The sequence below is a fragment of the Mustela lutreola genome, chromosome 10, assembly GCF_030435805.1.
Source record: "Mustela lutreola isolate mMusLut2 chromosome 10, mMusLut2.pri, whole genome shotgun sequence".
NCBI classification, from domain to species: Eukaryota; Metazoa; Chordata; class Mammalia; order Carnivora; family Mustelidae; genus Mustela; species Mustela lutreola.
The window spans coordinates 32,473,490-32,488,572 of NC_081299.1; the positions used below are offsets into that span (position 1 = coordinate 32,473,490).

Below are 15,083 nucleotides of genomic sequence, written 5' to 3' on the forward strand. Positions count from 1 at the left end.
ACAACCCCAGTACAGCAGCTACGTCTGCCCAAAGATCCTGTCCTCATGCTTTAATAAACTACCATTTTGCACCAAAGACATCTCAAGAATTCTTTCTTGGTGGTCGGCTCCGGACCTCACCCCACCGAACCTCACCTATATTCCAAACCACATCACTATTACTCTTCCCTCCTCCACACACTAGAACAGCTACAGGGACCTCCTTGTTGTTTCTCAAAAACCCAGGCATGCTTCTGCCTTGGAGTCTTTGCACTTGTGGGATTTTCAGGGACTATAGGGCTCACAATCCACTTACATTTACATATAAAGAAACTGCAGTCAGAAAAATTAAACACCCAAGTTATAACACAGTAACTTTAAAACTAGGTCTCTTAACTTCCTAAGTTCTATTTCCCCTAAATCTTGTAATTAATAAAAGTGATTCTTCATTTTTAAAAAAAAAAAAAAAGGTGACCCTTCATGACTTTGTAACATGACGATTTTGCTCATAATTTTAGTATGTTCTTAAACAGAAGAACTCTGGATGATTAAATGCTGCTAAAATGTAACACAAACTATAGGAGTTTTTTTGGTTTTGTTTCTAGAATTTCTGAATTCTAGCAGCACCCCAGGGGCATTATTTCCTATGCAAAATTCTTTCAAAGCACCTTACCTGTGCCAAGCATACAAGAGAAACACAGTAAACATGTGTCCTCACTATCCATAAAAAAGTTACATACAACCATTTCAACTTTTTCTATAACAATACTGAATTTGTCCACTTATTTTAAAACCCTGAATGAGGTAATTAGGCAAACACTAACCGTGACCAGGAAGAGTCTCTTTCAATTACAAGAAACAATATACTCAAAAAGAAGCACCTTCAGTCTACTGATTTAACAGCTGTACCCATACACACCTTGAAGAGACAAAAGATTTTTTAAGTTTTTAAACTGGATCCAATCCAGGACTGGATTGGATCCAATTTAAGAAATAAAGACTATGAAAATGCAAGAGGCTATAAAAAACAAACAAAAGGTACACAGATCTGAAAACACACAAACACACTCCACCAACAGAAAAGAAGACACATAGCAACCACATTACCTTCTGTGTTAGTCTCTACCCTGTCTCCTACAAACACCTCTACATCTCCACCTGAGCAATTTCTTTTCCCCAGTCGAGGAGCATGATTTGGCTTTGTGTAGATCTGGCCAGAAGTGCAGAAAACATAATGTCCCCAGCAGCAGCAGCATCCCAATGAAGGGGAAGAGCTGACAGACAGAAAGCTTGCTGCCCAGAGTTCTAAACCACCTCCCAGCATTTCCCAGTTTGACTGAGCCAGTCCAGACGGTGGTAAACTGACTTGTTAATTGCCCCATTTTTCTACTATCCCCCCATTTTCCTACTATCCCCCCTCAAACTACCTGCACTCAGTTCCTTGTCTATTTATAGTAGAACTCAAATGACAGGGATCTTCTTTTCTCAAAAAGAATGTCTCCTGGAAAAGATAGGAAATCTTCCTTTAGCACAACAGTCCTCAAAATTTTGATCTCCTGGGGCGCCTGGGTGGCTCAGTGGGTTAAAGCCTCTGCCTTCAGCACAGGTCATGATCTCAGGGACCTGGGATAGAGCCCCACATCAGCCTCTCTGCTCAGCGGGGAGCCTGCTTCCTCCTCACTCCCTCTGCCTGCCTCTCTGCCTACTTGTGACCTCTGTCAGATAAATAAAATCCTTAAAAAAAAAGAATTTTTTTTTTATCTCCTTTGCACTTATATTAAAAGTTACTGAGGTTTCCAAAGAGCTTTTATTTAGGTGACATATCGATTTATATTTACCTATTAGAATTTTAAACTGAGACAAAACTTATTTAAAACAATGACACACTGCATGTCAACATAAATACCGTTCTGTATGAAAAATATAGTCTCAAAAAAAAACTTAAGAAGAATGGCATTATTTTACATTTTTAAACAAACTGCTTTAATGCTTTCTTAATAGAAGACCTCTACATTCCTTTTTTTTTTTTTTTAAAGATTTTATTTATTTGACAGACAGAGATCACAGGTAGGCAGAGAGGCAAGCAGAGAGAGAGGAGAAAGCAGGCTCCCTGCTGAGCAGAGAGCCCGATGATGCGGGGCTAGATCCCATTACCCTGGGATCATGACCTGAGCCGAAGGCAGAGGCTTTAACCCACTGAGCCACCCAGGCGCCCCTCTCTACATTCAATCTATGGCAAAATCATAGGTCATGTAACCTCTGAAAAATTACAAGTAAAAAAGGTAAAGAACACTTTAGTATTATGAACACATTTTTGACCCCATGGACCTCACACTGCTTTTAACAGGTTCCAATTAGCAAACAATGACTACAGAATAACCAAGATACATGATTTAAGCTTGCGGGGGGGGGGGGGGGGGGAGGACACCAATTGAAGAATGAATAGAGAAGAATATATTTATGTGATTATCAACTTAATAAAAGAGATAAACTATACTAATCTGAAGCACTCATTCTATCAAGTGCTTTTTTTCAACAAAGAACCGCTAAAACCAGAGTTCCCTTTTCTATTCCTATAACATTCAGTTCCCTTGGAATAGTTTCAGTTTTCTAGTCTTCAGAAAAAAATCTCCATAAGTAATATCCAGCTATTTTTGCTTTTTTCTACCCTAAACAGCTTCCAGTAGACAGGGTGCTTTTCAATTTACCCTCTGGTTGAAGTGAACAGCAAAGCCAAATTAAAAAGCAAAATATATGCTAAAGGTTAAAAGAGAAATTAATCAATACAAAACCAGAAACTAATAGGACAGGAAAAATGAAATGGGGGGAGGTGCAAACGCTTGTGAGTAGGGAGTTGGGGGGGGGGGCGGAGAGGGAGAGGAATAATATGACTCCACACTGAACCCAAGACAGGGATCAACCTCATGATCCTGAGATCATGACCTAAGCTGAAATTAAGAGTCAGTTGCTCAACCACATGAGCCACCCAGGTGTCCCTTTGGGTACTTTTTTTTTTTTTTAATGACTAAGCTTGTACATATAATTCCCCTTCACTCTTTCACACTGCCAATCACCCCCCCCCCCCATTTGCCTTATTTCTGTTCACTCAACAGGCTTCACTGAACATCAGTTCTCTGCTATATGGGCCCAAAGTTCTCAAGACCCTCATCTTAAGAATGACCACATAATATATTGTACAAATGCTGCTTTGAGAATGAATAGGATACTATTAATTATGCTGAGACAGCAAGCAATATTTTAAATTACCAGTTTACATTTCCTACTTAACTAAGAGCTTCATGAGGAGTCTGTCTTGCCTACCACTATTCCCCCAGTTCTTATAGCTCTAGGCTTAAAATGTAAAAGGTATGTGTAAAAGGTGTGTGCTGGTGCAGGGCCTCTCCCCACCTCTCTCTCAATGAATGGCATGAATAATGCAAATTAATGTAAAAGAGGAAAAACTCATCCAGATAAAATGAACTACTCTATTCTCTCCCAAATCCAGATACTATTCCAGCCCCTAACCAGCCCCTATCGTATCTTTGATCATGACCTCTTATCTCTTGCCTCCCTATCTAAAGCCCCTCCAATCAGAATATAAACTTCAGGAGAGCAGAAAACATCAGTTTCTTTAAATGTTTCCCCAGCACCTAAAGCATTGCCTAAAGCTGGCACGGAGCACTTGAGAATTGTGCACTCAGTGAATGCTGCCTTTTATCTTGCCTTGCCTATCTCCACCTGAAAGCTAAGCCACAAAACCCATATGGAAGCCATTCCAGACAGTCCCAGTAAAACAATGTTTCCTTCCTTTGTATACAGCAATGTGTCATATCTTTCTTATAATACTTTCTATACATAATTTTTCCTTGTGTTAGAATTATGTTTCATTATGTGTCATTGTATTTGGTATACTGCATAACATTTTAGCACAATGCCTGACACACAGTATCTAGAAAACTAAGATATGTCAAATGAAGCTGGTAAAATGGCAGCATTTCACACAATTATGAGTACATATTAAGAGACCAGATACCATGCTAATCTCCTAGAGAACTTACTTATTCATGCATTCATCCCTAGCTCAGGTCAGTGTCATTTCATAATGGCAGCTCCACTACTCGATGGGGTTCGGAACAAGCCATCCCAGAACATACTGCTTTGGCATGTCGATTATATCTGACTTATCTGCATGGCAGGACAAACATTTATTTACCAAACATTTGCTCTTCTCCCACCTTCCTGTGAACTGCCTTCTTCCTCTCTGAAGCCCCAGACCCACATCCCCTTCCTCAGCTCATGATGGTAATATAAACCTCCAATGGCTGGCTGCCACTGAGTTTCATATCTTTGTGGGACTCCCACATGTACATATGTAATTAAATTTGTTTTTCTCCTATTAATCTGCCTTTTTATTATTGAGGGGGGGTCTCAGCCAAGAACCTAGAAGGTAGAGGGAAAATTGCTTTTCTCCCCTATAGCATCTTCCTCTTGCAAGGAGTATTATATAAAGAGAAGTATCTTTCTTAACTGTTCTGATTCCACTCTTTATCTAAATGTCCACTCTCTAGCCTAAACTCTTCACTACAGTTAAAAAGGTTCTACAGTATGCCCACCTGTATTTCTTGCCCTGTTAACCATGCACATTGTTTTCTCCAAGTGGAACAACATCCTTTACCATTTCAATTCAAAAAAGTTACATGCAAAGCTTCATTCCTCTGCCCAGAGGCCTTCTGGGGGCAGCATTATCTATTTTGAGTCACTTTAGTTATCCTTGCCTGGTCTAACAGACTTATTAGTTAGTACTTGTGCTGTCACTTATAATCATATTTACGTCCCTAATCGTGTATGTGTGTGTGTGTCTCTCTCTTTGTGTGTGTGTGTGTGTGTGTGTGTATATATATATATATACTTTATATTTACTTATGTTCAATGTGGAGGTTCTCTTCTAAAATCATGGACCATTAGCTCACACAAAATATGCATATATAAAAAGAAATATGATTCAGTGTTATGGTCTTCAACATAATAAATACTAGTGGCAGGAAAGGACAGTTGTAAAGAGTGTAAACTGTAAAGGCAGACTACCTAGGTTCATAATGTTGGCCTTGATATTTATTGTCCCTACTACCCTTTGACAACTTACTGAGCATCCATACCTATCAGTTTCATTATTTGTAGTTATTATAAAAATTACATGAGTTAATATACATAAAATTATTTAAAAAGCATCTGGAGTGTGCCTGGGTGGCTGAGTCAGTTAAATGTCTGACTTTGGCACACGTCATGATCTCAGGGTCCTAGGATCAAGTCCTGGGATCAAGTCTCATGTCGGGCTCTGCGCTCAGCAGGGAGTCTGCTTGCCCCTTTCTCTCTACCCACTCATGTGTGCATATTTTCTGTCTAATAAAGAAATAAAATCTTTAAAAAAAAATAAAAATAAAAAGCATCTGGCACCTAAACTCAATGTAATTACCTATCATTATTATTACTACAATGTTGTCTTAGCACAAATTGCTATAAAAAATTACCATAAGCTAGGTGGCTTATCAACAACTGAAATGTATATCTCACAGTTTCTAGAGGCAGGAACTCCAAGATCATGGTGCCAACATGGTCAGGTTCTGGTGAGAAAGAACCCTGCTATACGTATCCTCATTGTTTTCTCACATGGTGCAAAGACAGCTAGCTAGCTCCGTGGCCTATTCTTATAAAGGCACTAATCTCATTTGTGAGGGTTATATCTTTTGACCTAACTACCTCCCAAAGGGCTCAGGTCATGATCTCAGGGTCCTGGGATTGAGCCCCACATCGGGCTCTCTGTTCAGTAGAGAACCTGTTTCCCCCCTCTCTCTTCCTACTTGTGATCTCTGTCTGTCAAATAAATAAATTAAATAATTTTAAAAATTGAAAAAAAATACAAACTGTTCTTAAAAAATACGACAAACTCCCCCCAAAAAACCTCTAAAATGAAAAATAGACATAACTAGTTTCTTAGAGTAAGAAATTATATTTTGTATGAAGACTATCTTTCAGAGTATTTGTTACAACAGTATCTGTCTCCCTGATTATATGTACTCTGCTTACAGCTAGACTCTTTCCATATAGTTCCTCTCCTACAGTAGCAACCAACACATAGCTCAGGACAAAATAATTATCAATAGTATTAACCAAAAGACTGGCTCTTTTATGGAACTACATTACAAAGTTCAGTTGTTGAAGCTTTTACATGCTTTTTGACTTAAACTAACTTAAAATGAAGATAAAAGGATAAATAGTAGAAAATATAGAAATTACGTGCCCAAAATACACACCGAAGAACATATGCTTTGTATGTAAAACATACATAACCTGTAATATGAATCCTTTATTTCCACAAACTTCCACTGTAAAACAGACAATATGGTCTTCAGGAAAAAAACAGGACTCTCAAAAATAAAAAAAGTGACTGCTCTAAGAACTATACAACAAGGTAACAATAAAATTCAGGGTTGATGTCCAAAGGTATGCACAGCTGTCAACCCAACTACCAATGCAAATTTCCAAAAATAATTTAAGTTCCAGAAACTTCAGTAGAGAACAAACAGGAGAGAAGATCACGATTCCTCAGCCTTCCAAGCATATATCCTTGTTGATGCTCTGGGTTAACAATGTGGATAGCTCTCCCCTTCCTTCAAATTCTAGCAATAAATGCTAAATGTTCTGTATTCCATATCCTCACACAATTAAACCCCAATTGCTAAGTCTCTTTTAAAAGAAGGTAGTATGTGCTATGGTGAGTGCTGTGAAGTGTGTAAACCTGGCAATTCACAGACCTGTACCCCTGGGGATAAAAATATATTATATGTTTATAAAAAATTAAAGAAGGTAGAGGGCAGGAACTGAGGTTCATTCCCTCTCAAACCATAATATACGGTTTACATACATATATTACATACATAGCTCTCACCATCATCTGTTTTAAAACTTACCAGAAGGCCATCCCACCAATACTAAACCTTCTTTTTAAAAATTTTATTTTTTTGAGAGAGAGGGAGAGAGAGCGCGCACGCTACAAGCAGGGGAAGTGGCAAAAGAAGAAGAAGAAGCAGGCTCCGCACTGAACAGGGAGCCCAACGTTGGGCTCAATCCTAGGACCCTGGGCTCATGACCTGAGCTGAAGGCAGGTGCTTACCCAAGTGAGCCACCCAGGTAACCCTAAACTTCCATTAATTTCCTTTATTTCTTAAATTTTGGTATGTGTAAAACTAAAACGTGTTCTGGTCTAAGAGTTCACCTCTAACTCTATATAGCTTGGTAAATGGAATACTGAATTCCCTCTGCTGGCTCCATAAATCTGCCTCACTAAATCCCGTTGCTGCTACACTTCATAGCTTACCTGACCCCAACTTAAACACAGCTTAAGGTCCTTATCTTTGAGAATCGGAAGTTTTATCACTCCACCAGTGATAGAAGTTTTACCTCTCTACCAGGAACCGCCATAAAAAAATTTATTTGACCAAACAATTACCCAGTTTCTCTTATCTTATTCCCTTTGTCCTGCTTTTTTCTGCAAACATTTACTGATACTTATTATAAGCTGTGAAAAATACTAACTCTAGAGATACAAATATATTTCTCAGTTCTTAAGGAATCACAGTCCAGCAAAGGAGACAAATATAGAGAAAAATAATTTCTACAAAATTTGAGAAATACTATAAAAGAACTTTGTAAACATTCTATATGAACACAAAGTGAGGAAAAGTTTCATAATGTAGTTAACATACGAAATGAGCCCTAAAGAAGAATAGGGTATAATTGCGTGTATGTGTGTGTTTTAGTTGAGATAATGAAAATACAGAATGGGGAAAGCTAAAAGGTAAAGTTAATGTCTGATGACAGCCAAAGCACTGGCTAAAAGTATATTCCAACAAATAACAGGACATCAACTAGAGCTCCATTTCTCTTTCATTCTTATAAATTAATTTTAACCATAAATTCATACAAATGATCTTATAAACAACACATACACACAGGATTTGGCATATGAAATTATTACTACATGGCTGGAAGCAGGAAAAAGCATTGCAAAGACAATCAGGAAAATTCAATGTCATCAGACTGATTATCTGCAGTGAAAGGGAATAGCTCTGTTACATAAAACCAGTCTTCAATGTTGTAGATACAGAGGAATGAATACCAAATTAAAATCCAGGAGACTTGGATCCAAGTCTCAGACAGTAGCTATGCCCTAATTACACAACAAACTTTTTACTTAATTCCTAAACTGCTTACCTCATTCAGGGTTATTAAGATCAAATAAAAAGTACTCTGAAAAAAACAGAAATGCTATACAAATAAAATACTACCTTCATTAAGGTTGTACTTATATTAGAGATAAACTTTAAAAATTTGTATTGCTGACATAAACTCTCATACTAAATTTGTGATAAAGAGATTTTTACCCGTTCTACAGATCGTGCTCTCTTCTTTGGCCGAGTAGGCAGCGCATCTTCTTTCGGATTGGTGTCTATTGCCCAGTAGGACCCCTAAAAGCAAAGAAAGAAATTATATTAACAGTATATTACAGCAACTCTATACCATTAAGAATGGATTTTTATAATCCTCTGCTCCAAAAACAAATATTCTGTAGATACAACAGTGGAAAAACAGCATGAGAAGATACACTAGCTCTGCACTGAGAAAAGTAAAGTTTATATTAGAAGCAAAGCCCTTTTACAACTAGATTATTAAAAAAGAAAAAAATCACAATCTGAAATAGTGTGAGGTCCAAGAACTTCTGCCATAGCCAAAGTAAAGTGCAGTGATCAACTGAACACACTTTTAAAATATATACTGATTCTTAATTGGACATATATGATAACTACAACAGCAAAGGACTTTAAAGTCTAATACGGTTTTATGTATAAAGATACTATAATTTCTATATTCTGGGACCTCACAAATCTAAATGGTTAAGCGAAACAATTTAGAAAGACAAACTGCTTGAACACATTCTATATAATAAATGCATCCTGGGAAGCAATGGTCTGTAAACAAGTATTTTATTGCTTATTCTGTCACAACTTTTTAACTATTTATCCTCTCTCAGACACAAGTTCTCAGACCACTCATTTGAAAATACATATTTAGTACCTACTGTGTTCCAGGCACTCAAAAACTGTGACTCCTTTAAAAAATATTTGAAAAGTATAGATAATACCATTTACAGATTATTATACAGATGAAGAAACCAAAGCTCAAAAAGAGAAGTGATTTGTTCAACCAAGGGTATGAGAACCAGGACCAGAATCAAGGCCTTGCTTCCCTTCTTCCTCAACTTGTTTGTCCACAAACACATACACACACACACACACACACACACACACACACACACACACACATATATTTGGGGGGTGGGGGAGGGCCAGGAATGAAGGAGGGAAAGAAAAGGGAAAAAAGGGAGGGAGATACACATTTCAGCTTCCCTGGCTCCTTTTCAAGCAATATTTAACAATGAGGGGAAATAAAGCACTCATCTATCAATCCTCAAACTTGCATCCAACATGAATTATCTGCTTAGAGTTCTTTAAGCATACCGTGTCCTTTCACACAGCTATGCCTTCCCCTACATGGTGATCTCCTGCCTATAATATTCACCCTACCACTGACAACCTCACATTCCACCTTCAAAATTTAGCTCAGATCTTATCTAAAGGAATCCTTCCTCTGATCCTCCCACTGTCCTTCAGAATTCATCACTCTATCCCTCTTTAAGAACTCCATGCATTTTATAAATCCAGACTACTGACTGCACTTAAGATTTATAAACTTATTTATAGGCCTGAATCCTTTCTGGGCTGAGTTCCTTAATAGCAGAAACTCATTTATATATCCACTGTGCCCGGCACAATATCAGACACCTAGCAAATACTCAATAAACACTTCTGGAAATGGGAAGAAAAGCATTTGAACAAACTGTGCCAACAATGTTAAGAGTACAGGGTATGATACCAGGTCTTCCCAGATCCTAGTTTATGCAGGTACCTGAACTTAGCACTCATTTCATCACCCAGCCATTACTGGAGGATTCTTCCATGATATCTTTTCTAAGTAGTCATTGCAGTTTCAGCTAATTAGTCTATCATACCTGATGTAAACTTCCCAAGAACCATGTAAAATATACATGCTACAGAAATTAAGCACTAAAAATAAAAACAATGATTTTATGAGTAGGTTCAGCTAGCAAGTTTCAAAATAAATGAAGAAGGAAAAAGGTCTTAAACTCAGTTAATACACAAATTGAAAAATAAAGTGGGAAGAAAAATACCGACACTCATCAGACAATAGTTTAAAATCCTCTGTTCATGGAAATGACAAATTCCAGTGTTTAGTGTTGTTTTCATGGGTGTGTATTTGTGTGTTAATCTGGGGAAACAGCTCACTGCCCATACATCAGACTGATTTATTAAACATTTTAATAAAACTATAAAAATTATACATTCTTCCACACAAAATATGATTGGCTGTGGCTTGTTACAAATACATCAACAAAGAAAAAAAACGTTCATAAGCTAAACTCTTCAGGAAGTACTCAAAAAACCTTAGATGCCCAAATTCAAGATTTTATTTATTTATGACAGACCCAGAGACAGAGAGAACACATGCATGTGCATATAAGAAGGGGGGAGGGGCAGAAGTGGGCTCCCTGTGGGGCTTGATCCCAGGACTCTGGGATCATGACCTGAGCCAAAGGCAGATGTCCAACCAACTAAACCACCCAGGCACCCTTATCTTTTCACCCATGTTTTCTTCTAGATGTTTCATAAAATAGTCTTAATTTATGTTAAGGTCTCTTAGGGTTAACTCTCTCAAAAATCAGCTGAATATATACATGCCTCTATTTCTGAACTCTATTCTGTTCCATTGATCTACTTGTCTATCCTTATACCAGTAACACTGTGTCTTACTCTGGTTGTATAAAAAGCCTTGAAATCAGGTACCACAAGTCCTACAACTTCAGTTTTTTCAAAATTGTTTTGCCTATTCTAGGTCCTTTGCATTTCCACGTAACTATGAGAACCAGCTTGTCAGTTTCTTTAAAAAAAAAAAAAAATCTGTTAGGATTTTTCTTTTGATTGCATTAACTCTATAAATCAATTTGGAGAAGACTGACATCCAACATGAGTCTTCTATTCCACAAACCCATAAACATGCTATGGCTCTCCATTTACTTAGTGTCTTTTGTTCTTCTTGGTAATGTTTTACAGTTTTCAGGGAAGACATCTGTATTTATTTTGTTAAAATGTATCCCTAAAGTATTTCATTGTTTTGCATGCAACTGCAAATGGAACTGCTTTTGTTAACCTCTAGATGTTCCTTGGTAGTTTAAAAAAATTACACTGTCCTTGTATCTTTTGACTTTACTAAACTCATTTATTAGTTCTAGGGGCTTTTCCATAGCTTCTTTAGGATTTTCTACATATGCAATATTGTTGTTTGCAAAACAAGAGAGTTTCACTTAGTATTTTTCAACCTGGATGGCTTTTCTTCTTCTTGCCTTACTCTATTGGCCTGGCCCTCTAATAGAATGTTTCAGAAATATGAATGCAAAGACCCTTGTTTGTTCTCAATCTGAGAGAGGAAAGCATCCACTTTCTCATCATTAAAAACAATGTAAATTCTTTTTTTTTAATTTAAGATTTTATTTATTTATTTGACAGAGATCACAAGTAGGCAAGAGAGGCAAGCAGAGGGCCGATGCAGGGCTCGATCCCAGGACCCCTAGATCACGACCTGAGCCAAAGGCACAGGCTTAACCCACTGAGCCATGCAGGCGCCCCCGTAAACTCTCTTCAATAGGTGACTTGTTAATCAAATTAAAGAAATTCCTTTTTATTCCTAGCGTGCTGAATGAGTTTCAATTTTTTTCTACACTTAAGATATGATTGTTCTGTTTCCTTCTACTACTTAGTGAATTATATGTATCAATTGGTTTTCTGATTTTAACCTGCAGTGCATTCCTGGGACAAATCCCACCTGATCACCACATATTCTCCTTTTTATATATCAATGAATTTAATTCGGTAATATTTTGTTAAAGATCTTTGAGTCTATGTTCACAAAGGATATTGGGTCTGTAGTTTTCTGATTATTTCTTTGCCTGACTTTGGTACCACAGTGATGCTGAACTAATGAAATGAGCTATGTAAACTGCTCCTTCATCCACTTTTTTTTTTTTTTTAACTTTCTGGAAAATTGGCATTGCTTTTTCCTTAAAGTATTTCAGCTTCTGGTTTCATTGCTTTTGTTTGTTCATTTTCTAGTTTACTGATTTCTAATCTTACTTATATTGTTTCCTTCCACTTACTTTGGATTCAATTTGCTCTTATTTTCCTAACTTAAGGTAAATATTTACATAACTGATTTCAGACTCTTCCAGTTTTTCTAATTTAAACCTGTAAGCTCCTTCCTAAACAATGCACTGGCTGCATGTCACAGATCTTTATATATTCCACTCTCATTACCACTCAATTCAAAAATACTTTCTAATACCCCTACGATTTTTCCTTTGACCTCAAAGGTACTTTAAAAATGCACCATTTCATTTCTAGACATTTGGGTTTTTTTTAAACATTTTTGTTACTAATTTCAAATTGAATTCTACTAGTCAGAAAACATACTCTGTAAAATTTCACCCTCTAGGGGCGCCTGGCTGGCTCAGTTGGTTAAGCACCTGTCTTCAGCTCAGGTCATGATCCCAGGGTCCTGGGATCAAGCTCCTGAATCTGGCTCCCTGCTCAATGGGGAATCTGCTTGTCCCTCTCCCTCTCTCTCTGCCCCTTCCTCTGCTATGCTCTCTTGCACTCTGTCAAATAAGTAAATAAAATCTTTAAAAAAAATCTTTTTCACCATCTAGTGATCTACTGTAACTTGTTTTCTGGCCCAGCATGTGGTGTATCCTGGTGAATATTTACTGTGCCTTTGAAAAGAATGCAATTCTGCTTTTAAGGAATGCAGTGTTCAGATCCTTAAATACTTATTTGTCTAATTGTTCTATCTATTATTTGCTGAGAGAAATACGTCAAAAATCTCTTCCTATAATTATGGTTCTATTTCTCTTTTTGGTTCTGACAGTTTTTCTTTTTTCTTTCTTTCTTTTTTTTTTTTTTTTTGAAGTTCTAATTTTGTGGGGTTTAGTATGGGATTTTTTTTTTTTAAAGATTTTATCTTTACATAATCTCCACCCAGTGCAGGGTTGAACGCACAACCTCGATATCAGGAGTCCCATGCTCCACCAACTGAGCTAGCCAGGCACCCCAAGAAATGTATGAGGTACACACATTTATAATTCTTAGGTACTCCTGAGGCACAGGTCTTTCCTTCTGCTATCTATATAATATGCTATTAAGGCTACTCAGTGAATTATCCATTTAGTTATAGTTCTTTTCAGCTATACATTTTCATTTGGTTCTTTTCATAGTTTCCATCTCTGTACTAAAATTCCCAATCTGTTCATTCATTCATTATTTGAATGTACGTTATTTTGATTCTTTCAACATACTTACAATAGCTGCTTTGAAATTTGTGTCTACTAAATGCACTCTCTGGGCCACTTATTCCCCAGACTGAAGAGCTGAGATAACTCCAACTCTTTCTGACATACTGACACCAGTCTCTTTTATTTCCTACCCTTATAGACAAGTTCTCCATGAATTTTTCCCTGAATAATGCATGAAGCTGAATTCCAACATAAGTACTACAATATTCAGAAGATCACCCAATACCCTGAAGAGAACATCTATCAATCCACATACCTGAATTCAAACCCCAGATCTGGTTCAAGAATCTTGAACAAGTTACCAAACCTTTGATCTACTTTCCTCATATCTACTTCATAGAATTATTGTGACAATTAGCACTAAATATATACTAGGAAATCTAGTTATTACTATTTAACTATAAATAAGAAGTGTCCATGGGACAGAGATGTTATAACTTATAGGATAAATAATAAAAAGAACAGTGGCAAACAAATTTATGAGCTGTTTTAATAGGAATTTAAGATAGTAAACCCAGATTTTCTAAAACATGTACAATACATACTGTATTTATTATATTCAGGTTTTCCTGCTTTTGAAAATATATATATCAAAATGGTCAACATCTCCTGAATACACTAACTGCTCCTCAGCTGTCATGCACAGAACTAAAACAAACATCTTCCAATCTCTAAAATGTTCTTTTTATTACTTCTAATTCTTTAACTTATATTTTACTACCATAAGACAATTCAGATTTCAAATACATATTTAATAGACTTAGCATATTATTACTTCTGGTTCTTCTTGCACTTACACTTTCAAAGTCCAGTACTTTTGAAATTTTTGATGGCTCAGAATTTTGGTTAAGGATGGCCATCTCTACTCCAAAACTGTAAAACACATTTTCATATTTGGTTTATAAACACCAAACCAAATGAGGACCCTGATTAGCTTTTTCATTTCTGTATCATCTATCTCCGTGCAAGCACTTTTGTATACATATCAGAATTCAGGATTTGGGGACGCCCAGGTGGCTCAGCAGATTGGACATCTGCCTTCAGGTCATGATCACAGGACTCTGAGTCCGGCTCCATGCTCAGCAGGGAGTACTCTTCTCCCTCTGCCTCTCCCCTGGAGCATGCTTACTCTCTCTATTCATCTTTATTATTATCTTTTTATTCTTTAAATAAAATCTTTAAAAAAAAAAAAGAATTCAGAATTTGTCCTCTTAGGATATCAAGTGAATTTTGCTGCAGATATATTATAAAAGATGAAAAATACTGTCATAAGATTTTCCAGGAAAAAAAAAAGAGGATGATTTTGATTCTAGTCACAAAACACTACATGAGGAAGACTTTCTTCTTGAATGACTAAAGGGATAAAATATTGAATTATCTTTTTGTCCTTAGAAATATATCAGAAACTCAGTATTTCCTGGATTTGGGAAGATTAATCTAAGATATCATCATTAAATGATGATTATCAACATGACAATTAGAGTCTAAAGTGTTGCTGTCTTTGTATTCATTTTCTGATTCTACAGATAAAAGTAAACCATTTTCCTTTTGTCAATTTTCACCTTTG

General features: G+C 36.7%; 1 protein-coding gene across 4 annotated transcripts in view; it reads right to left on the reverse strand.

Annotated features, from left to right (window-relative positions):
• FOXJ3 (forkhead box J3) overlaps positions 1–15,083 on the reverse strand; it is a 155,423-nt gene that overhangs the window by 52,772 nt on the left and 87,568 nt on the right. For all 4 annotated transcript variants that reach the window (XM_059138306.1, XM_059138303.1, XM_059138304.1 and 1 more), the window contains one exon: positions 8,421–8,504. In XM_059138306.1, coding sequence (XP_058994289.1) covers positions 8,421–8,504 — 84 coding nt within the window. The remainder of the gene's footprint in view (positions 1–8,420; positions 8,505–15,083) is intronic.